The following is a 24,588-nucleotide window of genomic DNA, read 5'->3' as shown; positions in this document are numbered from 1 at the left end:
TCAATACCATAACTAACTCGTACGCACAGTCTCCTGCACAGAGCCCAAGACGCGCCATCATGTTGGCCACCGGGCGCGGCAGCATTGCCCAGGTGCACTACACCGGGGAAGAGGCTGCAGGTGAGATCAACAAGCTCCTCAGCGCTGTGGTGAGTGTCCCATTGCCTCGCTACAGACCTTCGCTAACAGCATATATAGGTGGAGAGCGAAGATGATTTCGACAAATGGGAAGTGCTCGTCACTCGCGCCTCCGAGCTCGAAGGCGGCGTCACTCGCAACTCCAGTCCCTCGACCATCGAGCTTGTCCGCAACGTCTACGACTGCTTTCTCACCAAGTTTCCACTGTTCTTCGGTTACTGGAAGAAGTATGCCGACCTCGAATTCTCGATTGGCGGCACAGAGACTGCCGAGATGGTATACGAGCGTGGTGTCTCATGCATCACTACTTCAGTAGACCTGTGGGCCAACTACTGCAGCTTCAAGATGGATACGTCGCATGACAACGACATTATCCGAGAGTGAGTCCTGCCTTTGCCCCGCTTCCCTCCTCCCGATTCCGAGGCTCAAATCGCCGTAGCCAGCGGTGGGCTCGGGCGCGCTCGGGCGCTACATGTTTACATGTCCCATCATCCCGTTGCCCTCCCCCCACTCCGTTCACACTCTGCCCTCGCGAAAGAGTTGCCCAAGACCCTGGAAGGACGAAGTTCGATAGCCTTACCATCCTTTTGTTGGCACACTAAGTTACTTTTCAAGATCGTCCCCTTTCATTCTCTCCTCGTCGTACTCTCCTTATTCAGACCTTTCAATGCTAACTCAACAGGCTATTCGAGCGAGGTGCTCACTTTGTCGGTCTGGATTTCCAGAGCCACCCATTCTGGGACAAGTATATCGAATTCGAGGAGCGCATCCAAGAGCCAGCAAATGTTACCAAGATCTACAGCCGTGTTTTGCACATACCCATCTACCAGTTCTCTCGGTACTATGAGAAATTCTCCGTCCTTCTCTCCAACCGTCCAGTAGAAGAGCTAGCCGGTCCGGAAACACTCGAAAAGTTGAAAGCCGCTGTTCACCTGGAGAATCAGGGACAGCCTGACAAGCCAGCGCTTGAGATTGAGCGGCAGCTGCGCGCCAAGATAACTGAATGGTACTACGGCTCGTACTCGAAGACACAGCAAGATGTTACCAGCCGCTGGACCTATGAGCATGCCATTAAGAGGGCCTACTTCCACGTCACCGAGCTCGAAGAGTCCGAACTTGAGAACTGGCGCAAGTATCTAGATTACGAAGAGAAGCAGGGTGACTTTGAGCGTATCGCGTTCCTGTATGAGCGCTGTTTGGTCGCATGTGCTTTGTACGACGAATTCTGGCTGCGATATGCCCGCTGGATGTTTGCCCAGGGCAAAGAGGAGAATGCGAGGATCATCTACATGCGAGCCAGCTGTATCTTTGTGCCCATCTCAGCCCCCGCCATACGCCTCAACTGGGCTCATTTCGAAGAGAAACTCGGTCGAACATCTGTCGCTCGTGATATCTACCTGGCTATGCTCGAAGAGGCACCAGAGCACACCGAGACTCTCATCTCCCTGGCAGGTCTAGAGCGACGGCACGAAGGCAACGATGCGGCTGTCCGCCTCCTAGAGGAGTACATTGACCGTTCCAACAATCAGATAGGCGGCATACTCGCGGCGGAACAAGCACGTATTCTTTGGCAGTGCAAGAACAGCATCGATGAAGCTCGTCAAGTCTTCAAGGACAAGCATGAGCGATTCCCAGACTCGCGCGAGTTCTGGATGAAGTACTTGGAATTCGAAATTGCACAGCCTTCTCCCAACCAAGAAGCGGCGCATGCTCGGATCAAGGCGGCTCACGAGCTTATGCGTATCAAAGGTCACTTCTCTGCTGAGACGTCGAAAGAGTTGTCACACTATTATATGGCCTATCTCCTGAATCGTGGCGGCAAGAATGCAGTCGAAGAGTACATGCAGCTAGACAAGGAAGTGAACGGGTATGTATCATCTGCTCAAAGAGCCCACTCCCAAACCCCTGCCCATCAGAAACGAAAAGGCGAGCCTCACATTGCAGCAAGCAAACGCCAGCGCAAGTAGACTTGCGCTAGGCATCGTCCGCAGAGCCAGGTTGCGTCAAGCTTCAGTTTTGTAGGCTTGCTGTTGTCTTACCCTAGCATCCCCTGTCCCTTTTTAACTTGTTCTCATCATGTACCATGTTTTTGCATTTGCATGACTGCCGGCAAAACGTAATGCACCAACTTCTTATCATGTTATTGTGCTTGCTAACATTTGGTGTTTGATACAGTGCGAAACAGATCGAGGACCCTTCCGCCGCTCTCCCCCTTACGCCAGCAAAGCCTAATCACCGAAGTCGTTTCTAGGAGTGCGACGGGATTTTGGTATGCATTCATGTCCTTTACTTGTCTCGAATTGTTACTGACTATGTTTACGCAGATGAGGTGTGCTTACCCCTTCGCCCTACCCATGAGAGTTAATAAGCCCAGCCGCTTCGCCCGAAGGTAACTCTTGATCAGTTGCGTCCGACGATAGCGAGACCTCCCATGATCCATGGCATGGCTTACGATCGAAGGCAGGCACTTTTGCCTTGTCTCTGCAGACGGGTGGTCGACTGAGCTGATAGGTACAGCAGCTCTTGTACTTGGTCGATCCCTGTTCTGGTCTGTTTTGCAGTGTACATTCTCGGCGTTTTCTTTCACGTGATCCGACATGATGGATACACGTTTGACGGGGCTTACAAAAAGCGTTATTCCCTTTTTTTCTTCTCCCCTCCCACTTAGTAGTCTCTTGTCCAAAGTAGACAATGGGCTACTCTAATAGAGAGAAACATGAGTGCAATATATGCATCAGATGAATACAATTCACTTGTTCATACGATTGGAAGCTGTGTTTTGCGTCCGTGAAATTTGGTCATAAAGCAGTAGTAATGGGTTTACTTTGACTCGTAGAGTTCATCGAGGTAAGTGTCGTATCGTATCTATGTACATGGGGAATAGTTCATTCCAAAGGTCCTTGAACTGTCGAACAGCTCCGTCATTGTTATCGGCATCAAACATGTCTTTTCGTCTAAACAGCAAAACCTCCACTATTCTTCTGCCTAGGCTCACTCGCCGCCTCAAACGTGCCATTCGGCAACAACCTCAGGCCCTGAGCACTACTGCTCCCGGGCGCCATCCACGTCACATTGGCGCCAATCTGCTGCAGATACGCCGTCGTAGCATTATCAAACGCATACTCGAAGCTCACCTGCGCCGGCACAAGCTGATCGTGGAACCTAGGCTGCGCCAGCGCCTCCGCCGTCGTCATATTGCCACTCAGCATATGAATAATATTCTGGATCGTCGCCGTAATAATGCGCGAGCCGCCCGCCGCACCGATAGCAATGTAAAAAGCGTTGGTCACATTTGCGAGGTTGAGGTGCTCGACTATGACGGGAGCAATTGAGGATAACGGGCGTTTTCCGGGTCGAATAAAGTTTGCAGGACTGGGAATATATCCAAAAGCGTTTGTAGTGTTTGGGATGCTGAAATCGTTCATTTCGTTGTTCATGATGACGCCGGTTTCCGGGACCATGAGTTTGCTGCCGAAGAGCAGGTTGATGGTTGTGGTAAGGGAGATGGCGAGGCCGCTTGCGTCGGCGGCGACGACGTGGCTTGTGCCGGGGGTTTCGAGGGATTCGAGGCCAGAGGGGTTGTAGTAGGCTACGGGGAAGGTTTTGTCGTCGAGGATCTTGCTGCGGACTTCGGCGGCCGTGGCGTTGGAGAGCATTTGCTGCTGGAATTTGTCTATGCCTTTGACGAAAGATGGATCGCCGAGTTCTGAGCGCATGCCGTAGGCGAAGCGCATACTTTCGTCGAGACGGTGCGTGGTTAGGTTGGCGTTGAGGGGGTCGCCGACGCCTGAGTAGCCTTCCATAAATTTGAGGGCGGCGAGGGCGACGTTGCCGCCGGAGGGGGCGCTGCAGGCCGTGAGTTTGTAGTTTCCGTAGGTGATGGACGAGGGCTTGCGGATGGCCACGGTGTAGTTTGCTAGGTCTTCGAGCGTCATGGTGCCATTGGCGGCCTGGAGAGCGCGGATTGTAGCTTCTGCCAACAGTCCTTTGTAGAATGCGTCCGGGCCCTGTTCTGCGATGATTGAGAGTGTTTTGGCATAGCGCTTTCGAGTGATGGTCTCGTTGAGCTGGAGAAGACGGCCTTTGGGTGCGAAATCAATCGCAAACTCCTTATCATTAACGAAGAAGTTGTCCTTTCCGTTGTTTGAGGCAGAAGCCATGTACCTCACAAGATCTTCATTCACCCTCCAACCTTTTTCGGCGACCTTGACGGCTGGCTTGATGACAGTTTTCCATGGGAGGCGGCCATACTTTTCATGAAGGTATTGCAGACCACGAAGTTCACCTGGAACGCCAGATGCGAGACCGCCCCTTTCACTAGCTACGGTGTTATTCTTGTACATATCCTCGAAAGCAGCGGCTGGAGCTGTCTCGCGGAAGTCAATAAACTCATATGTGCCGTTTGGTGAACGGACAAGCATAAAGCCTCCCCCAGAAATTCCTACCATCTGTTAGTAACTCCTGTAGGAAGCACTTTGGGAGGTGGATTTACCAGAGTGGTACATGGCAACGACGCCTACACATGCCACGGTACCAACCATGGCGTCTGCCGCATTACCGCCCGCCTTCAATAGGTCGGTTCCAATACGACTGCAAATCGCGGTAGACGAAGCTACAGCACCAAGCCGCGGCTCATGAGGTCGGAGCGAGTAAGGGTCCTCCTCTTTGTAGAAGGAAACATGCCTTTTGACTGGAGTAGCCAATACGCTCTGCAGTATCAAGAGCCCAATCAAGGGCTTGACAAGCAAAGATGGCGCCATACTTCAGGCAGCACAATGCTGTTACCAAACGGACGGGGGAGAAAGAAGCCTGCGAGGTCGGTGTGGTGATGGCATGCGAGGAGTCGTCAGTACCTCTTTATAGTACATATGCCGACAGCGGAGGATACTGGCCCCTACCAGATAGCCAGGGCAGTTACTCAAAGTGCTTAGCGTCAGCAACGCAAAGCGGAAGCTGGCATGAGAAGTGTGCGGGGTTCTAGGCATTACTACGGACATGGTCAAGAAAATTCTGATGATAGCGCTGAAAAGTGAAGAGATAGTATCTTGAAGCCGGGCCGTCTGCGGTACTTGGAGGTTTTGGCGCTGGTCGCAACCTGGACGAAAAATGACGCAAGAAGTGTTGAGGGAGGACCATTGAAGAAGATCGTGAACCAACTAGAGCGATATGGTCCTGCGATGATGACAGTCATGTACTATGGGGCCCCTAGCTGCTTATCAGGTAATCATAGAAGCCTCTTTTTTTTTCCACAAGTCAATCTGTCAAACTCTATGTTAAGGTTCGACAGCCAGCACCCAAAGGCCGCATAATGCATGTAAACAGCAGAAGCGGCCAAGACAAAAGGGTCTAAGAAAGATAGCCCGACGATCCAGCCATGGCCCATTATTCGGCAGCCTTATCTCTGTGTGGGGTACAAGGCCTAAGCACGGTTAAAAACCCCAGAAACGTGACACCGTGATGTAACCAGGTCGCAACGCCCGAGTCGCGATGCTCGTTACGCGTCTCCGGCTTTCTCCACCTACACACCGACCATCTGTTTCCTACAACTCACAAACGGTCCAATGGCGCCGAAAAGCAGTCAATCGTCTCAGAAGAGCACCCAGCCGACAATATCGAGCTTCTTCACGCGCAAGCCGGCACAACCCCCCAAAGCTGCTGCCACCACTCCTGCCGCTCCCGCTCCCGCTGCTACTCCCGCATCTCCACCAAGAACAAAGTCTCCGCCCGCCACCAACGGCACGACCCAGAAAGACGATGATGACGATGACGAAGAAGATGGTCTTCCAATAAGGACACCTCTTACTCTCCGTAAGCGCGCAGTACATGACGATGATCAACCCCAAGACTCAGGTCGGTCCTCGCCTTCCAAACGCGTTCGCTTCACCAAAAACGTCTCTCCGCAACAATCACCTACACACACATCCGCCACTGCCTCAGATGCATCGAAGCCCCCAAGAATCACCGACAGAACATCCAAGTTTCTGTTCTCATCATCACCGGCGATTCAAGACGAGAACAAACTAGACAACGATGATGATGATGAGGAAGATGCCGCAGCTGCCCAAAAGCAAAAGGAGAGACTACATAAGAAGTTTGTGAAGAAGTTGGGTCGTCCTGATAGCTTTGCCGAGCTGCGAAGGCGGAATAAGATCCTTTCAGAGGATAACGCTAATGAGGAGGAGGGCGAAGGCGACGAGGATGACGAAGAAGAGCCCCGACAAAAGCCTATCAAAGGCAAGAAGGCCGTCGCCACGAAAAAGGCCAGCAAGCTGACACCTATGGAAATCCAATATCTCGATATCAAGCGCAAGCATCTGGACACTATCATCGTCATGGAGGTGGGATACAAGTACAAGTTCTTTGGTGAAGACGCAAGAATCGCATCTAAGGAGCTGGGAATCGTCTGCATACCGGGAAAGTTTCGCTACGACGAGCATCCTTCTGAGGCGCACCTGGACAAATTTGCATCTGCGAGTTTCCCCACCCATCGCCTGCAAGTCCACGTCAAACGCCTTGTACAAGCGAACCATAAAGTTGGTGTGGTGCGCCAGGTGGAAACAGCAGCGCTCAAGGCGGCTGGCAACAACAGGAATGCACCGTTTGTCCGAAAACTCACAAACCTCTACACCAAAGGCACATATGTAGATGATGTAGAAGGCCTGGAAACACCAACCGAGGGCTCAGGTGCCAGTGCACAGTCGACTGGATATCTGCTTTGCATCACCGAGAGCAATGCCAAGGGTTGGGGTACAGATGAGAAGGTTCAGGTCGGACTAGTAGCTGTACAACCGGCAACAGGCGATATCATCTACGATGACTTTGAGGACGGCTTCATGCGTAGCGAGATTGAGACGCGCCTGCTTCACATTGCGCCAGCTGAATTTCTGGTGGTTGGCGATCTGTCCAAAGCTACCAACAAGCTAATAGAACACCTCTCGGCCAGCAAGACCAACGTATTTGGAGACAGGTCACGAGTGGAGAGGGTGGAGAAGCCCAAGACAATGGCTGCACAAGCACACAGTCATATCTCGAACTTTTATGCGGGCAAAATGAAATCCAGTACAGACGCTGATTCGGAAAAGCAAGGTGCGGTCCTAGACAAGGTGCATCAGCTATCAGAACACGTTACTATATGTCTGTCTGCTATGATTACATACCTCAGCGAGTACGGACTGGAACATGTCTTCGATCTCACCAAGTACTTTCAGCCCTTCAGCGCACGATCATACATGCTACTCAACGGAAATACATTGTCCAGTTTAGAGATTTACCAAAACCAGACAGACTACACTTCGAAGGGCAGTTTGTTCTGGACCATGAACCGGACAAAGACTCGTTTTGGACAACGGCTGCTCAGGAAATGGGTTGGTCGACCATTGATTGATAAAGTCAAGCTGGAAGAGCGCATTGCAGCCGTTGAAGAGCTCAAGGAAGGCGAACACACCATACCCGTGGATAAGTTGAAGTTTGTGTTGGGAGAGATCAAGACTGATCTTGAGAAAGTCCTCATACGGATATACTACAAGAAATGCACGAGACCTGAACTGCTATCAGCTCTGCAGGCGCTTCAAGAAATATCAAGCCAATACTTGTCTGCTCAGACGCCTGAGCAAAGCGGCTTCTTGTCAACACTGCTGAGTGAAGCTGTCTCAAATGTTCCAAAGATATATGAGGACTTGAATGGCTTCCTTGACAAGATCAACGCGAGTGCCGCCAAAGATGACGACAAGTACTCATTCTTCCGAGAAGAGCATGAGGCGGAGGACATCAATGATCTGAAGCTCAGCATTGCGTCGGTAGAAGATGACCTCAGCACACACCGCAAAGAGGCAGCAGCAAAGCTTGGAAAGAGCAAGGTGGACTACGTTACTGTTGCGGGCATTGAGTATCTGATTGAAGTCAAGAGGAAATCACCCGAGGAGAAGAAAGTCCCTGCATCATGGCAGCAAATCTCTGCTACCAAGGCTACTCTTCGCTTCCACACTCCGGAAGTCAAGCGTATGCTCCAAGAGCGGGATCAGTACAAAGAGTCACTTGCTGCCGCGTGCGATAGGGCCTACATGCGTCTACTAGAGGAGATTTCATCCAAGTATCAGCAACTGCGAGATTGCATAGCTTCTTTGGCTACGCTTGACGCTCTTCTGTCTCTCGCTACCCTAGCAAACCAGCCAGGCTACGTAAAGCCCACCTTCACAGACGACATTCAAATCAACATCACCGGTGGTCGACATCCAATGGTTGAGCAGCTACTTCTCGATAGCTACGTGCCAAATGACCTCTCATTATCACACGACTCGACCCGCGCCCTTCTCGTAACAGGTCCCAACATGGGAGGAAAATCCTCCTTTGTACGCTCTGCCGCACTAATTGCCATCATGGGACAAATCGGGTCCTACGTACCAGCCAACGAGGCACGCTTAGGAATGCTAGACGCAGTGTTCACTCGCATGGGCGCATTCGACAACATGCTCAAAGGCGAGTCGACATTCATGGTCGAACTCAATGAAACATCCGACATCCTCAAATCCGCAACCCCGCGCTCTCTCGTTATCCTTGACGAGCTCGGCCGCGGTACTTCGACTTTTGACGGTGTTGCCATAGCGGAAGCAGTGCTCGACTACGTCATTCGTGACTTGCAGTCTCTGACACTATTCATCACGCACTACCAGCACCTCGCCAGGGTTCCGTCACGATTTCCCGATGGCCAACTGAAGAATGTGCATATGCGGTTTGAAGAACAAAATGGCGGGAGGGAAGTGGTGTTTTTGTACGAAGCGACAGAAGGCATCAGTCATCGGTCATATGGACTCAATGTCGCTCGGTTGGCGAGAGTGCCCGATAAGGTTATTGACGTGGCGGAGGTGAAGAGCGCGGAATTAGAGCAGAGCATGGAGGCTCACAAGCTGGCGAATTTGTAAGTGCATGGTGATAACCTGATGGGGAGAAAGGAGAACTAATGATGAATAGGTCGCGCATGATGCAGGGGCTGCTGAATGACGGTTCGGATGCAATGTTTGACAAGCTTGTCGAGGGAATTGAGCAGTTGTAAGGTGGACGGATAAGTGTATGATAGCAGTGGAATGACTCTGTGTTTGGCGCACCGAGATGGATCGTCATATAACGCAATGTCGGTAGATCATAGGTGTTTGGCACTAGAAGTACATTACTTGCAGCATCAATCGCATGAAATTTGAACATCACAAGCATCAGCGTAGACAAGTGACACGGGTCGTTATTATTTCATTTCATGACTATCATAACAGCATCGTCATGGCCAGCAAGACATCGACTGCCGCAGCCGTCACTCCTAAGGCCGTAGCTCCCAGCGCCCGCAACCTTCTTCATTACGACGAGCTTATTTGTCCTTGACGGGCATGTCCTTGCCGGTGGTACCCTTGTATTGTCCACGGATGAAGTCGCTGATCTGCTCGTCCTTGGCTTGCTCAAGAGCAGACTCGTTGTCCTGAGGACCCTGACCGAGGAACTTTTCTTGGACAAAGTCGACGCCTGTACATGTGTTTGTTAGTAAAAAAAAGGGAAAGGGAAGGAGGGTGGTAGTAGTAGTAGTAGTAGTAGTAGTAGTAGTAGTAGTAGTAGTAGTAGTAGTAGTAGTAAAGATCAACTTACCCTTGTCAAGGTAATCCTCATTCTTCTCGCTGGCCTTGCCGCCGCCAGCAGCCTCGTTGAGCTTATTGCCAATGCCGCCGAGGAAGCCACCCGAGCCCGACGATTGCTGTCCCGCGTTCTGGTCCTTGACGACCTGTTCATTTACAGACTGGCCCTGGCCCTGGCCCTGGCCGCCGGCGAGTTTGTTGACGAAGTCCATGATGAATTTATGTTCGTTTTTTTAAAAGAAGACGAAGGGTTTGATGCGAGGTAGGTAGTAGAGTGATTAACTAGAAAAAGCTTGTTTGATTGTTAATGGTTAGAAGAGAGGAAGAAGGGTATATCGTAGACGGGGGAAAGAAGAGCTATTTATACAAGGTCGATCAACCTAAGGGGGGGAGCGGGCTGCGGGAAGGAAGCAAGCAACGAAAGCAACGGGGTTAGAACCAAGATCTCAGCCCCCCCCCCCCACATCGATGACAGATTCCAAGACTGCATCATTTTACCCAGCTGAGAAAAACAATGGTTTGATAGGCTCCTTGTCTATCTGGTCTACCGCTCTTTGTACCTGATGTGTAGCGGTGATTTACCCGTTGGGATTAGCACTGCCCCGCGCGAGCTGCGCGCCGACGTCATTAGTAGACCCCGCTGCCCACGTCCCGCGCCAGAGCTGCAACTAGCACGTTTTTTATTGTCGCTAAGGGTTGGGGTGGGATATGTGAGTGTGTTTGACACGTGCGGGGAGTTTTCGAATCGGATTTCATCATTTCAGCTTTTCCTTTTTGTTTCTTAGGCGCGAACGGCTTGGATCTAGAGCGTCATTGTTGCCGGTTAAACTTGTTTCCTTTCTCTACGTACTACTTACTACACGTAGCCGTTGACTCAAGCTTTTCTGCTTTGACGTGATGATACCGATTACCATCATCACGGGGTTTCTGGGCTCGGGAAAGACGAGTATGTTGCGACTCACTTACTTACTATCCTTGCTTATCAGTCTTTTTACCCTGCAATCTCCCAGATATTGAATGTATGCGTGCATGTTTCTTGGTTCCTCCTGCTAACACCACGTAGCCCTCATCTTAAACCTTATCCCCCAGCTGCCCCCGTCGTACAAGCTCGCGCTCCTTAAGAACGAGTATGGCGATGTCAAAGTAGACACTGCGCTCGCGTCTTCAGCGGCCATTTCTGGCGTGCAAGAGCTGCTCAACGGCTGTATATGCTGCAACCTCGTAGGCCAATTGTCCGACGCGCTCGAAACGCTCGCCCGCGATGTAGAACCTGATCGCATTGTAATCGAGACTTCTGGGTCTGCCTTCCCAGCCACGCTGGCCATGGAGGTCAACCGGCTGAGCCGCGAGACGGGCAAATATGTACTCGACGGCGTAATGAGTGTCATTGATGTAGAGAATTGGAAGGGATACGAAGACACGAGTATTACGGCGAAAATGCAGGCGCGGTACACCGATCTCATCGTGCTGAACAAGCATGAGTTGGTTAGCGAGAGGCGGCTGGAAGATGTGGAAGACGCCATTCTGGCGCTCGAGGTGGAGCCACAGATCCCCAGGACTAAGAGTCGCAAGGGCTGGGTGGACAAGGATATCGTGTTTGGCTTGGATGCACGGCTTGCGGGCGTTACAGAGGAAACAAAGGACGGGGCGCATGCGCATGACCATGACCATGGGCATTCGAGTGAGGTAGAGGTCCTGACTGTGATGCTCAAGAGCGAGGACAAGGCGGGGAGCGTGGATACGTCGAAGTTGGTAAAGTTCCTGCAAGATCCGACAAAGGACGAAGTATACAGGATAAAGGGAATACTTTATGCTTCTACACCGCCCAAGTCTTCAGACACTACACCCGCATCAACTCAGCAAATACCAGAAGGAAGAGGGAGATATATTTTGAACTGGGCGTTTGGCCGTTGGACATTTACACCTGTTGCATTGCCTGCAGGTGAGGAATCGAAAGAGGAGCCAGTACTGAGGCTTACTGTAATTACGGCGAGGTACGAGTCTACAAAGTGGAAGAAGGAGATTGAGTCAAGCGGGCTTGTGGCGTTGGAAGGCGATGCGCCGGGGACATTGACAGTGAAGAAGATAGCATAGATGGCGCTGTCTATATGTAGATACCCTCATATCAAGAACTAGACAATTTAGAGCTGCAAAATTGTATACACCTCAGTTCATTTGGGTCTGATACTTTCACAATTCCTTCACAACTGAGCATTACGGGTCCAGAGTCAGTATAGATTTGAACGGTGTGCCAAAAGGGGGCACGTGATATTCTTTGAAATCTCTGTAATATCAGCTTTCCTGCTGCAATTGCTCAACGCAACTTCTCAGTAAGCGCATCAGTGTCATCTGTATACTCCGGCCCGCAGGCGTGCCCGCATGTTTGCCAGCGCCCCATCCAAATGGCAACACCAGCCTCCTCTTTGCATTTCTATCCAGGACAACGAGCGCATCTAATGGGAACTTTCCTCCGCCTAGAGGATGCAAGAGACCCAGCCGGACAAAATGGTTGTTGGATGTGGTGGCAGCCTGTACCAAAGGGAGCGAAAAGGGTGCAGATGGAGAGAGGCGATGTGTAGAAGGGTCATGGCAGAGAACAAGGGCTTGGAGTGAGGGCGAGAGTTTATAGAGGTCTGGCAAGGCCGAGCTGTGGGATGTTAATTGTGAATTTTTCCTGAGTTTGGAACGCAGCGTACCATAACAGCTCATAGTGTATCTGAACATTACCTTGCACGCACAGTACCGTTATCGACTGGCCCCGTTGGTATCTGGCCCAGTTATTATGTGCCTGTAGCTTACTATCCGGTGGCGCCGCGAGCACATTGCTGGCTAGTATGGCGTCTACATCGACGGTCCACGCATCTTCCGGGCGTATGATTTCCAGCTCCTCCAGCTCGCACTGTGTCTTTGATTTCTTCAGAGTGTCTCCAAACGGAGATGGCGCAGGCGACGGCTCCCTCTTTGGTGGCAGATCCTCGTCATCTTCGAGGGCCAGGCGCGAGCGTTTGCGGCTCAGTGCCACGTCCATGGTCCAGCTATGTTGCGTTAGTAAGTCACCCATCTACGCTGTCGCACCACTTTCAGTCGCGATGTTGCAGGGAAAAGAGAGAGGATATGGCTGAACCCGCCAGCGTACATTGATTTACATAACGTCGTGGAGGATTTGCGGTTGTCACAGAGACGACGCGTGGGCAGGAGACTCAGGGGAAGGATGCGAGGGCTTACTAGGCCGCCCGAGCTTCTGCTTCCCTGCATAGATGCTGACTTACCCCGCCATAGTCATGACAGCCTTTTGGGAACTACCCCACTATCGCTCGTGTGTGCCTAGACTCTCTCAGCAGGCGGGCGTGCAACGTGCATCTTGGATGTATTCGCTTCGATGGCTTCTAAAGACGTCACAGGCAGACTGCGACAAAGCACCTGGAACGGGAGCATCCCCCTCGAGATACGGCTGCACAAAGGCGACTGCAGGACGTACGATGAGTCGGATCCCTACATAGTACGTGGAAAGAAGCATGTTGCTGTTCGATGAGGTGTTGTATGCAGGCTGGGAGTTGTGTGTTGACGAGCTTGCTAGATACAATTCCCACGGATTTCGTACCTTGGCCTGTTGATCCACAAGCTGCATACCTTCTTCTCGCGCAGCCTCATCTACCCGGATGTCAGCCCGAAAGACGCATGGCTCTCTTACGAAGATGTTCCGTTGAAGTGGCATTATCCCCTTGGCCTCCTGTATGACCTCTACTCTGGAGCTGAGCCTGCATATCCCCCAGGCGCAGACGTAGAGGCCGCACCAGCACACCAGCCTGAAGGCGCCGAAGAGGAACACGGTCGGCTTCCATGGCGTCTCACGGTTCACTTTTCAGACTATCCGACCGAGCAGCTGGTGCAACTCGACAATGACGGCAAGCACCTCAACGATTTATTCATTCAAAGCGTCAAGGAGGCAGACTACCTGCGGACGGGCACAGGGAAGACGGTCATGTTTCTGAGTAAGGAGGACAGCACGCAGCTGTGGGAGGGAGTTAAGAAACACGAGTTTGCGCTATATAACCCCATCAACCAAAAACTACTCAACCCACAGGGAGTCAGTCTGAGACATTTACCGGTCAGACTGTATTTGCCGCATGCAGCGACGGAGGGTGTGCAGGAAGAGACGGCGCCCGGGAGTTTGAGGATTGTACAAAGACTGGTCACACCGAGTCTGTCGTCTAGTAGGTGCACGTGGTTGCGGTGTGGACGTCAAGTGAGGCTAACACGGGACCAGGGCAACCACAGACGATCGGCACAGCACTGAATCACGTGCTACCTGGATTATTTCCGAGCAGGCGAAGTCCACTACTGGCACAAGCAGTCCTCCACGGAGCAGCACTACCGTTGGGGGCGAGTGTGGAGGACTTGGTACGTGCAGCAGCATACCTGGACGGATGGTTGCACATTGCAGTTGTTATGATGGGATGATGGATAATTGCTTTGTGCCTGGCGTGGTATTAGATACGGCCCGAGTCATGGAGGATGTGCGCTACGCCGATATTGTTGATATCAGCAATATTGGTTTTGCAGCCGAGCGAGGGGGGTGAGTGTGACGTTGAATGTGTACATATGGCCTTGGAAGTGCTGGCCGTCGAGCTCGCCACAACTGGTGCATGTGCACGAGAAGAGGAGCGTTGATATGAGGGCTGCAATGCGTCAGGCATGGGCCCGCGCGAGTCACAGTCAAGACGCCAATGTTTGCCAAGATGCGGGGGCAAGCATTGCAGAAGCTTAGTGAGGATCGCAGAAACACACTAATCCAGTCAACATCACACCCACGCAACTATGTACTCATCTGGAGCAGCTGTCGGCGCTCTCGGCATCGGGCACCGAACACCGGGCAGGTCCAGCGCCAGGCAAGGCGGGGCAAGGCAAGGCGAGGCGAGGCGAGGCGTGTGATAAATGAGGCATTATTGGGGTGGTTGTATTGTTTTGGCTTCCGGTGTGCTCGGTCTATCTTTTGCATGGCATGCCACCGTCGGCTCTAGGCTCGCGGCCGACTCGGAGCATCAGTCAGAAGAGATAAGCATTGGCTGATGACATAAGTGCAGCCAATGCCGCCGCTGCTGCTATCACCGAAACAGCAACACTCAACCGTGTCGCAGCGAACCTGGACGCGGCTGGGTGGAGCCGATGGGTAGCGTCAGCGGCGGCTTGCAGCGACGCCGATGCAGTTGTGGAGGTCGTGGAGGGTACTATGTAGGCGTGGTAAAGGAGCTACGGTGAACAGCTACGTAACAATGGGGAGAGCCGTTCAAGACCCTTTCTTACTCCAAACAACACCAGATGATAGCAGCGCTCATCACACCTCATACGAATGGATGCCGTAGTGTGTGATTGCATGCCGCGCCATTGGCACACGTGACGTCGCTCTTTCAACCCATTTGTTAGCTAGCTTCCCCAGTCCTTCATTGCGACGTTGCTAGCTCCCAGCCATTATTAATTCTCCTTTGCTCAAACGCTGCTGCTGCTTTCGTCTCGTTGTCATCTCACACAATCCGTAACACATCCACACCGCATCTCACCCAGCCTGCCCTCGTCTGACTACACCAAACGAAGCATCTCGCCCAACAAAGGTACGTACTAATCATTCCGTCATTGCCTCTCCACCCCGGCCGAACTGGGTGCAAACCTACCCTTGCAAGCTTGGAGCTCCCGGGCAACCCGCTAGGACCGCGGGCCATACAAAATGCCTCATCAACTGCAGAAATTTTCGGCGAAGGCGCGCACTTAAAAAGCCGACTATCAGCGCTTCGAGTATTAAGGCTTCTGTTTTCGCTTTTTGACGCTGCACCGCTGTTTGACCCGCGCCATCCCAATTCCCACCGCCAAGCTCCTCCTGTGCCCTTCACAACCATCACACCACCGTGGGACTCAACCGAATTGCGCTTACCAGCCTTCTCGTCAATTAGCAACAGCTACTAAACAGAAGCTGTTTCTCCCCAGCTCGTCAACTTCCACCAAGGTCCGATTAATTTCGTAAATGTAAGCTTTCCGTCCCACCGCCTTCTCCACTGGAGCTCTGTTGGGGGCTGGGGTGGGCCATTACGTCGCATCGTCGCATCCTCCCGCCCATCGAAACAATGTAGTTTTGCGACACGGACCAAGGGCTTGGGCGGCATTCCCAACCCCTTCGCACAAGATCGCCGAGGCTCCGTCGGACCATCCATCAATCGTCTTAATTACTTCAACTTAACCTCTACGAATCTTGCATTCCGCACCGCATCGTCTTCGAACACCCTATCTGACTTTTCCTCTCGCGCAGAAACCTACCTTCACAATGGCCGCCATCAGCATGCCCCTCGCCGCTCGCGCCGAGTACACCCTCCACCAGCTTGCTAAGCGCGACAACTGGGCCCAGCGCGAGCCCGGTGTCATTGTTGTTCTTTGCATTGTTTTCCTCGTCGCCATTCTGTTCATTGCCATGTTTATCAACAAGAAGGTACGTACCATGCTTCTTCTACTCTTGCGCTCTTCCAACAGTGCACTAACAATATCAACAGAGGCAAGCCAGCAAGGGCGTCGCCGCATAAGATACCCCAAGTCGATTTGCGCGGGAGTGGAAGGAGCAATATATATTCAGCTTCTGAGGGTGGAGAGCAAAGGGACAAGAATTCATGACCCACGATACCAAAGTCAGAAGGCTTCATGTCACAGTGTTGTACGGGCAAGAGGCTTGTGTATAATGTGTTTGAATATTCGCGAACAGCCTACTTTACATGAGCTTTTCTTTGATGAGAATTGCGACATGGCTTGCGGATATCCTGATTGTATCGGGATCCGTAGTAATAATGAACAAATCGAGATACCTCAACGAGCAATTTTATTCACTGAATCTGTACCTCTCAATTCGACAAAGCGCTGCCACAGAGCTCTGTCAACATCATTTCGTGTGACTCGAGTGTCGAAGGGAAGATGAGGTGGGTCACCGCCTCACTGTTGACCATATCGGCTAGTTTGTTTTTGGATTCCGCGACTAGAAAGTTGTTTGCCTATGTGGCCAATTCGCACTCAGAACATGCCTATCTTCTCTCTCACATACACAAACCATCTCCAAACTGACTACCACCACCACCACCTCCCTCCCTCACCGCCCCTCTTCCCACTGCCGACAAACTTTCTTATACCTGTACCCGACTAGACCATAACGGGCGGGGGGAAAGAGGGACAAGCAAAAAAAAAAAGGACCACGTACCTGCATCAAAAGTGGATCCCAATCTCCGCTCTCATCTCTCTAGCGCGAGCCGCAATGGTTAATCACTACTGGTCTTGCATAGCCCTGGAAATTCAAACAAATCAATCGAATAGAATGTCTCGGTAGATGAATGGAGACATATACAGGTTAGAGTTGCTTTTGTTTGAGAGTGGTAAGTCTGTTTGCATTGAGGCCAAGGTAGTCAAGGGTTTGCGAGGGAGGGGAGTGATTGGTGGGTAGATGCGGAATGAGTGCGGATGCTTTACTGTTTATGGTGTGGTTGGTTGGGGGAGACGTGTGTGGTATTGTTGATTTAGTAAAGTGAACACTGTTTGGGACATATTATTTGATGGTGACAATGATGATAGAATAGTAAAGTTTAGTTTGCTGAGCAAATTCTTCTATGTTTTGTAGTTTCTTGCCTTGTTGACACAGTGTCGAGGGAGTGGGGGAATCATTGCATTGCCAACGGCGATGTAGGTGCGGCAACATAGCGGCTACCAAGGAATTAGAAAATATTGTGTCAATCTTGCTAAGTACTGTTACCAGAACACATGTGCAGAATAAATACGGTGCGTTCATGCATTCTTTGAGAGAATTTTTTTTTAGCAATTACACTGATCATGCTTCAGTCCGAACCCATCCGTCCAGAGCCTATCAATGAAAAGGAAAGAGCAACGTAGACTAAGGAATCATTCCGAGGCTCAAGTCCCAATAATGCTCAGTAATGTGGGAAAGTTACCTGAAAATTCCTTTTCCAACGACACCTTTGTGCAACTATATCTCATGCCTATGTTGAAGAAACGCCTCGTGATCCTGGGGCTATCAAGCACATTGAACATACACGTCCTCACACGTCACATGAAGAGAGAAAAAAAGAAAAAAAAGAAACCAATGATCCCAATAAACGGAACTGTATCATGGCTGCAGGGCTGCTCTGTATCAAGTTCTCAAGCGGCGACAATTTTAAAGTTGGTATTGATAGAGACGATGGGGAGGGGGGGGGCAAACTCAACTCGCTGCAGTCCTTGAAGCAGATGATGTTGTATGAGATTTGAGGATTAGAGCCGAAACTTGCGTTGGAGAAACGGATTGAGAAGGCATGACTAGTAAGGAAACTGGTTTCGGATTTTTAAAGTTTAATACAGACTAGCATATCGTGCGATAGTTGAGCGCGCATCAAACGTTGAGAATTAACCGTGTGAAATAAGTCGCTTGGAATTGTTTACTACAAGTCTCAAAATATACAAGCCTAGTTACAAAAAACATCAACCGCACATACATACAGCGAATGTTACCTAGCAGCACTACTCATCAACCCCTGGTTTTATGTGTTTATGTAAAAGCCATGCTCTTCTTGATCTCGGCAATGGCCAGCGCAGGGTTCAGTCCCTTGGGGCATGTCCTTGAGCAGTTGAGAATGGTGTGGCATCGGTACAAGCTCATGCTGTTGTTAAGTGCGTCCTGGCGCTCGGCCTTCTTCTCATCACGCGAGTCGGCGATCCATCGGTAGGACTGGAGGAGGACAGCGGGTCCAAGGTACTCCTCCTGGTTCCACCAGTACGAGGGGCACGAGGTTGAGCAGCAGGCGCAGAGAATGCATTCATAAAGACCATCAAGCTTCTTGCGGTCTTCCTTGGACTGACGGAACTCACGACCCTGGCCAATTGTTAATGCAAGTTTCTAGAGGTGGGGTCAATTCATATACGTACATCTGGCGCAGGGGTGGAGCGCTGCAGATATGGCTTGACGGAACGGTATTGCTTGTAGAAAAGCGTCATGTCTGGCACAAGGTCCTTGACAACGTACATGTGGGGGAGCGGGTATATGCGAGACTCCTTGGCTGCGTCGGTGGGAATACGGCCTGTAAGAATTGTTAGCATTGCAACCACAATCTGCTGGCTTGTTCCACATACAAAGACATGCCAGTGTGTTGACTCCGTCAATGTTCATGGCGCAGCTTCCGCAAATACCCTCACGACAACTCCGCCTAAAGGTCAAAGTCGGGTCCATCTCGTTCTTAATCCTGATGAGTGCATCCAACATCATGGGTCCGGTCTTGTTCAGGTCCAGAGTGTACGATTGCATCTTGGGCTTGGATGTGGGCTCGTCAGGATTCCAGCGGTAGACGTGGAAAGTCTTCATTTTGGCATCTTTGGTGGGCGAGGACTCCTTGATGTTGGACGTCTTGCTCTCTGGAATGGGTTTCTGCGCGGCATCAGGCACAATCTTTTCGGCAGTCTTGGAGATGGGGTCGCGGGCGTGGACATCGGTAACGGAGGCGAAGCTGCGAGAGAAAACTGCCGGCCGGACGGCTGTCGCAAGGTGTTAGCAGTGTTCAATGGCTGTCGAGGAGGGCCGCATGGTTGAGCATACCAGCTGGTCTCAGCGCCAGACGAGTAAGAGCGCGAGTGCAAGCCATAGCTAGGTGGTGTGGAGTGGAGAGTGTCGGGTTGGGCTCAGAGGTCAAGGTGTTAGTATCATTGAAGTTGGAGCATTGGGGTGCCACTCAAGTTCCCTCGGTTATGACAACTCGCTGCATGTGATTGGTGGCCGCTGCTTGTCGGACGATCCCGGCTTCTCGATCTCCCCTCGGCGCCACTACATCATCGTCGAAAACGTCAAGACTTTTCGTCTACATCTCGCGCCATAAACATGAAGCTTCGCGCACCGTTTTCGTATCGCATTTTCCCTACAGTATCTTTCATACATTGCCAATGGCTCTCTAACATGTGAATTCTTATAATTTTCTCAATTGCAGCCGTGCTTTGAGTATTTCCATCCAACCCTTGTGAGATCGCGTGACCATTTTGACGTGCTACAAATCTTCCGTCAGTCTTACATATAACATACTATAACTATAACGTGTTGGATCAGTAAGCTGGGCAGATCAGTAAGCTGGGCACCCCAAATCCCACACAAAATGGCCAAAACGGCATGTCGAGATCTCAACCACGTCTGCTTTATTAGATAGCCAGGCCTTGTATATAATGTTTTATCGCTACTACGAAGCATATTCTAGTTTATAGGATATCTCCCATTCGTAATTCCTAAGAAACAAACTTTTAGCCTCTAAATCTTCCATAAAATGCAATATTTACAGATAGACTAGGTTCTGTAGTTTAATACTCTACATAAGACCTTCTTAGAGTAACAAAAGGTTCTATATAAGGCCAGGCTATCTGACAAAGCAGGCGTGGTTGAGATCTCGACATGCCGTTTTGGCCATTTTGTGTGGGATTTGGGGTGCCCAGCTTACTGATCCAACACGTTACAAAAGACTTGCTCTTACATGCATAATATTAGGGTTCTATAATACCGAATGCAGCTTATGCTATATCGACAGTATATTGACAGTGCTCCAAGAAGACAATACTCGGGTTGTTAATGAAGCCCGCTAGGAACGATTTCCCCTCGAGATTATTTGTAGACAGTAAAGCTACCATTCTTCTCTTTCCATGTAGTAGTACCTACAGTGGATCGTTTTGCGCCAAGATTTATTTGTTTTTCTCTTTTCAGCTTTGCTCATTCTTCGATCTATCTCACTTTCTTACTATTACTTTCTTGTTATCACTGTTATGATATCCCGCTCGACACGGGCTGGGCTATCATGTATGTGCATATATCTTTCCAATATGCTTCTTGCGTCTATTCAACGTTGTGTGATCTATCCCATCAGCCTCTTTCTAGTCTATCACTTCACTACTATCACCGGTACCCCATCTTAGTCATCACTGCTCTATGCTTCAAGCAGCCGTTAATACAAGTACATACGTCTCAGGCATATGTGATTATCATTTGTTTTCTCTTTCCCATCGTAGCGCTTGACTCACTTTCACCACATAACAAAGCATCTCAAGACGGAAGGCACGACCAAGCCCAGATCCGTCTCCACTTGGGGTGACACCAATTAACTTACGGCCGAGCATATGCAAACGGTGGCTCACAGGCGTTTGTTGTTATGATTGTGGGCTTGGCGCTTGCCGCCGCTGCCAAAAAACTGCAGCTCTCCTTGTATCTGTCACCACTCCCTCAACACACGCACTCGCATTGTACCTCTACTTTCTGTACAATATTCGACGCATCTAGAACCGCAAAGCTGTCTAAGTAATGGCATCATCTCAGGTAAGTTACTGTCGTGTTTTGATTACACCCAAGTCCTGTTACTGACTGTCCTTGAGATGTTTACGCCCACCAAGGGTAGAGCCGCAGGGGGTGGCAAAGCTACCAACCACTGCGACTCTAATCGCATTGGCCATACCGCGCCTTTCCAACCGGTCAATTCCTTCAAGGTCCCAATGGCTACAGCGAGCTTTGAATCAGATGGGAGCATCTCCGCTGGTTCTCACGCCTCGTCTGGACAGTCCATGTCACAGGTTGGCTACAGCGATGCTACAGTACATCTCACTACTTCATCTCGAGGAGGGCAGGTCGATATGCAGCCACTACGAGCTATGCATCTCATAGAGCTTTCCTGAACCCGAAGATGTCTCAACGAGTGTAGGCTAATTGATGTATAGCCGATTACTCCACTGCGAACTCGCTGCAACTCACATGTCAACCATGCATCCGAAAACTGGTGCTCACCTCGTGATAGCTCACTCAAAGGCAGCCGTGGTCCCCTTACTAGTCCAGTCACATCTCAGAGAGCTTTTGTGAACGGTATCCCTGAGCACCTGGCTGTGCAGGAGATGGCTTTTCGACAAGGTCAGCACGACTACAACGGCTCCCATGGCAAAACTCCACCAAACCCCTTCGCAAAGCCGTTTGACGATGTCTGGGCACAGTACTACAAGCTCGGCGCCGCCTATGGAAAAGCTCCTGCCACCTCGCCTACAGCAGCTTCATCCCCATCACGCGGGAACTTTACATGGTCTGTACTCATCAACCCCGCCACACAGGACCTTGAGCATCCGAACGGCTCAGTCGATATGGAATGGGCTCGCACAATCTGCATCATGGGATTGAAGTGCATGAGGGAGCTGATTAGTATTGTTTGCCGACGTCACAACGATTGGCGCAAGATTGTCTGCGACATCCCCCTTCCGGTCAAGCATGCCATAGTAGCATTCCCGGATCTTTGCGAGCATTACGAGGCCCTCCTGCGCGATGCTCATGAAGCACTCAATGGCCGACTCCCTATGGGCTACTAAAAATGATAGCAGTAGTAGTTGAGTATGTCCAAGCGGCATTGAAATTCCGAGTCAAATTGCTAATACGAGAGACAGCTTCCTGTTTGTCAGCTTTGTTCAGTATTCTGTGTGTTTCGACCATTACATGAATATCTGTTGATGATCATGAAGATGTATATCTACAGACCGCTAGTAGCATACATCTGAGTAATACTTTTGAGAACAGCAGAAGTTTGGGAGATGCAGTGTTGCGATCCTCGAGGTTTGTCTGTTCTTCTATCAGTTGTGATGTTTGGTCGGCGGTAGGCGCGGTGTAGTTTCGGCGTGATCGTGGAAAGGATGTGACGCGGCAAGACCACCATGGTCTTACTTTCGTTAATGCACAGCGATGTCTCGGCCCTATGTAACGATACATGTGGGTCTAGATCCCATCGACGGTGGCACTTCGGATGTATTTGTAGTAAAGTTAATTATGCGGCCTTGTCAGTGGTAGAAGAAAAATACATGGTGGACAATGAAGCCGTAATTTCCTAGCCTCTTTTGTCTGTCGAGTTGTGATCAGGTATCAATGGACACGTGCGAACATCCATGTGCCTATCTATCTAGGAGATCGTGTCAGATATAGAGTACAAGACAAAGCAGGCCATAAGTCGTCTGATTCAAGTCTCCTGTTAAGACCTGTGTCTTGTTAATCGCCGCACGTCATCACGTGGAGACGCGAATACGGATTTCGGGGCTTCCAAGAATTGCACAATATCCGCGTCATGCACACTGTGTGAGATTTTCACCCTCATTCTCCAGTGCCTCGTCGAGTTTGGTGAAGTCAGCATCTAACATGACAGCAACATCTTCTATGCGGCCTTATGCCTTTGATCGTCAACAAAGCCTGCTGCAGCTTGACTGCAGCGCCGACTTGCGTCACTATTCTCGCAATCTCGGCCCCGGCGTCCAGGAGCGCATCTTCCAAACCACGAGCGACGCACTAAGAACTCAGCTCGATGAACACCGCGACTTTCTGCTCAAACACCAGAGACAACAGCAACAACAACAGCAGCCGCATCTGGCTCCTGTTCCCGTTCCGAGTGGTCCTGCGCCAGCCCTCGCCCAACCGTACACACATGTTCGGCCTTACGCCCAACCGCCGCAGCCCCCTTCGGTATCTTCGGTTATACCGGCGGCAATAGCAACGCGGAGTCCGACAAAAACGGTACCAGGGGACATCAACACATACCCGCTCGCGCTACGTGAGGCGTTGTACTCGCAGAAATCAGCGTCACGAGTCCATGACGGTCGGACAATATACCATGTGGTGGCGAGCAGGGCAGGCACGCACTCAGGCGAAGAGGCAGCGGTAGTAACCAGTCGCCGAAGCATGGTGATCGCCAATGAAGTGGCAGCACAGTATTTCCTTGAGAATTACCTGGACAACAGCGAGGAAATAAAGTACAAGCAACTAGACAATGGCGCATTGAGTTGCGAGGCAGTCAGGGACAAACAACGTATAAGCGTGTATGTACAAGAGGCGAAGTCAGAGTAAAGATATAAAGGAGAGGTGTGTGCAGTTCCAAGAATGGGACATGGGTTTAGGGTCCCATGGTAGTCTTTGTGATGATCACATGTCAGGTCCGACCATAGTGTTATTTTCCGCACAGCTCTCCAGTAGGTCAGCAGTCGATCGGTGATTACCGCAACGAGGGATACGTGTCTGGGCACCGGTCGTGGCATTGCTGTGACAGTGTGGGAGCTTCAATAGTACTGTTGTACATGCAGCGAAGCACCAAGCAGCCTGTAGGTCTCGCAAAAGCATGGAACTTGACATGAGGAGAAGACCATTGCCATGGACAGGCAGAATAGAGGTCTCTTTATTCCATATGGCATAGTCATGGACCGCTTGCCTGAGATATGGGGATGGAACAACTGCGTCATTGTAGAATTTAGATTTCTGTAGATTTGTTGAAATAATTAGTAGTAAAAAAGATTTTAATTTGTCTTTGCAAATGATAAATTTGAGACTTCACAGGCCATGTGTTTCTCTGTTCCCGTCTAACATAAATCCTACTATAAATCAACATGCCGCGCTTTGCGCTCTGTGCTAGCAAGAGGCAGGCGCAATTCTGTACCTTGTATGCCTCCATGGTGGACACTCCAGGGTGAGAAAAAGAATATACATAAAAAATGTGTGTCGAGATAAGGGGGTGAATCCAAGTGAGAAATGCGGGGATGCTCATGCCCGTAGAAGGGATGTGGGTCATGTGCAGCAACCGGAGGTCCGTATCTACCATGTAGAGTACATTGCGTATTGACTTCCCAACAAGGCAGTTTGGGGCCATGGGCGTTGATCGCCGTGGGCACGTTCCGCCAATAACCAACGTACAAAGGAGGACGGAAGTCCGCGACTACCAAGGCAAAGCAAACAGGTTTTATCGGTGGCCCAACATGTCGACACACACACACGTGCGCTTTCATGGTCTTATGA

The 24,588-nt window shown here is 50.8% G+C and overlaps 10 protein-coding genes across 10 annotated transcripts; 6 read left to right on the top strand and 4 right to left on the bottom strand.

Moving 5' to 3' along the window:
- Positions 1 to 59: 59 nt before the first annotated feature.
- Positions 60 to 2,105, top strand: COCSADRAFT_95189 (uncharacterized protein; the record flags this gene model as incomplete). Its single annotated transcript, XM_007704191.1, has 3 exons — positions 60 to 149; positions 199 to 518; positions 821 to 2,105. The coding sequence occupies 3 exons, from the start codon at positions 60 to 62 to the stop codon at positions 2,103 to 2,105; spliced, it is 1,695 nt and encodes a 564-aa protein (XP_007702381.1).
- An 815-nt stretch (positions 2,106 to 2,920) lies between these two features.
- Positions 2,921 to 5,021, bottom strand: COCSADRAFT_147404 (uncharacterized protein). The gene is made up of 2 exons (XM_007704190.1): positions 4,631 to 5,021; positions 2,921 to 4,579 (listed from the first exon to the last, which is right to left on the bottom strand). Exons 1-2 carry the CDS (start codon positions 4,896 to 4,898, stop codon positions 3,093 to 3,095), a joined length of 1,755 nt encoding a protein of 584 aa, XP_007702380.1. The 5' UTR covers positions 4,899 to 5,021; the 3' UTR covers positions 2,921 to 3,092.
- Positions 5,022 to 5,621: 600 nt separating this feature from the next.
- Positions 5,622 to 9,343, top strand: COCSADRAFT_147401 (uncharacterized protein). Its single transcript, XM_007704189.1, has 2 exons — positions 5,622 to 9,052; positions 9,106 to 9,343. Exons 1-2 carry the CDS (start codon positions 5,700 to 5,702, stop codon positions 9,185 to 9,187), a joined length of 3,435 nt encoding a protein of 1,144 aa, XP_007702379.1. The 5' UTR covers positions 5,622 to 5,699; the 3' UTR covers positions 9,188 to 9,343.
- A 15-nt stretch (positions 9,344 to 9,358) lies between these two features.
- On the bottom strand, positions 9,359 to 10,210 carry COCSADRAFT_38847 (uncharacterized protein). Its single transcript, XM_007703936.1, has 2 exons — positions 9,766 to 10,210; positions 9,359 to 9,645 (listed from the first exon to the last, which is right to left on the bottom strand). The coding sequence occupies exons 1-2, from the start codon at positions 9,962 to 9,964 to the stop codon at positions 9,494 to 9,496; spliced, it is 351 nt and encodes a 116-aa protein (XP_007702126.1). The 5' UTR covers positions 9,965 to 10,210; the 3' UTR covers positions 9,359 to 9,493.
- Positions 10,211 to 10,649: 439 nt separating this feature from the next.
- COCSADRAFT_173438 (uncharacterized protein) lies at positions 10,650 to 11,846 on the top strand (the record flags this gene model as incomplete). Its single annotated transcript, XM_007704188.1, has 2 exons — positions 10,650 to 10,698; positions 10,816 to 11,846. The coding sequence occupies 2 exons, from the start codon at positions 10,650 to 10,652 to the stop codon at positions 11,844 to 11,846; spliced, it is 1,080 nt and encodes a 359-aa protein (XP_007702378.1).
- Positions 11,847 to 11,945: 99 nt separating this feature from the next.
- COCSADRAFT_227397 (uncharacterized protein) lies at positions 11,946 to 13,157 on the bottom strand. Its single transcript, XM_007704187.1, has 3 exons — positions 13,022 to 13,157; positions 12,449 to 12,787; positions 11,946 to 12,399 (listed from the first exon to the last, which is right to left on the bottom strand). The coding sequence occupies exons 1-3, from the start codon at positions 13,033 to 13,035 to the stop codon at positions 12,045 to 12,047; spliced, it is 708 nt and encodes a 235-aa protein (XP_007702377.1). The 5' UTR covers positions 13,036 to 13,157; the 3' UTR covers positions 11,946 to 12,044.
- Positions 13,132 to 14,213, top strand: COCSADRAFT_95423 (uncharacterized protein; the record flags this gene model as incomplete). Its single annotated transcript, XM_007704186.1, is given in 3 exon segments — positions 13,132 to 13,251; positions 13,330 to 13,985; positions 14,000 to 14,213. The coding sequence occupies 3 exon segments, from the start codon at positions 13,132 to 13,134 to the stop codon at positions 14,211 to 14,213; spliced, it is 990 nt and encodes a 329-aa protein (XP_007702376.1).
- A 1,375-nt stretch (positions 14,214 to 15,588) lies between these two features.
- On the top strand, positions 15,589 to 16,635 carry COCSADRAFT_38842 (uncharacterized protein). The gene is made up of 3 exons (XM_007703935.1): positions 15,589 to 15,770; positions 16,051 to 16,227; positions 16,289 to 16,635. The coding sequence occupies exons 2-3, from the start codon at positions 16,066 to 16,068 to the stop codon at positions 16,316 to 16,318; spliced, it is 192 nt and encodes a 63-aa protein (XP_007702125.1). The 5' UTR covers positions 15,589 to 15,770; positions 16,051 to 16,065; the 3' UTR covers positions 16,319 to 16,635.
- Positions 16,636 to 18,091: 1,456 nt separating this feature from the next.
- Positions 18,092 to 19,441, bottom strand: COCSADRAFT_122288 (uncharacterized protein). Its single transcript, XM_007704185.1, has 4 exons — positions 19,357 to 19,441; positions 18,897 to 19,295; positions 18,693 to 18,844; positions 18,092 to 18,639 (listed from the first exon to the last, which is right to left on the bottom strand). Exons 1-4 carry the CDS (start codon positions 19,400 to 19,402, stop codon positions 18,316 to 18,318), a joined length of 921 nt encoding a protein of 306 aa, XP_007702375.1. The 5' UTR covers positions 19,403 to 19,441; the 3' UTR covers positions 18,092 to 18,315.
- A 3,444-nt stretch (positions 19,442 to 22,885) lies between these two features.
- On the top strand, positions 22,886 to 24,081 carry COCSADRAFT_38839 (uncharacterized protein). The gene has a single exon (XM_007703934.1). It carries the CDS (start codon positions 22,948 to 22,950, stop codon positions 23,647 to 23,649), a length of 702 nt encoding a protein of 233 aa, XP_007702124.1. The 5' UTR covers positions 22,886 to 22,947; the 3' UTR covers positions 23,650 to 24,081.
- The last annotated feature ends 507 nt before the right edge of the window (positions 24,082 to 24,588 follow it).

The sequence above is a fragment of the Bipolaris sorokiniana genome (assembly GCF_000338995.1).
Source record: "Bipolaris sorokiniana ND90Pr unplaced genomic scaffold COCSAscaffold_11, whole genome shotgun sequence".
Lineage (NCBI taxonomy): Eukaryota > Fungi > Ascomycota > Dothideomycetes > Pleosporales > Pleosporaceae > Bipolaris > Bipolaris sorokiniana.
This window is presented reverse-complemented; position numbering and strand designations above follow the sequence as displayed.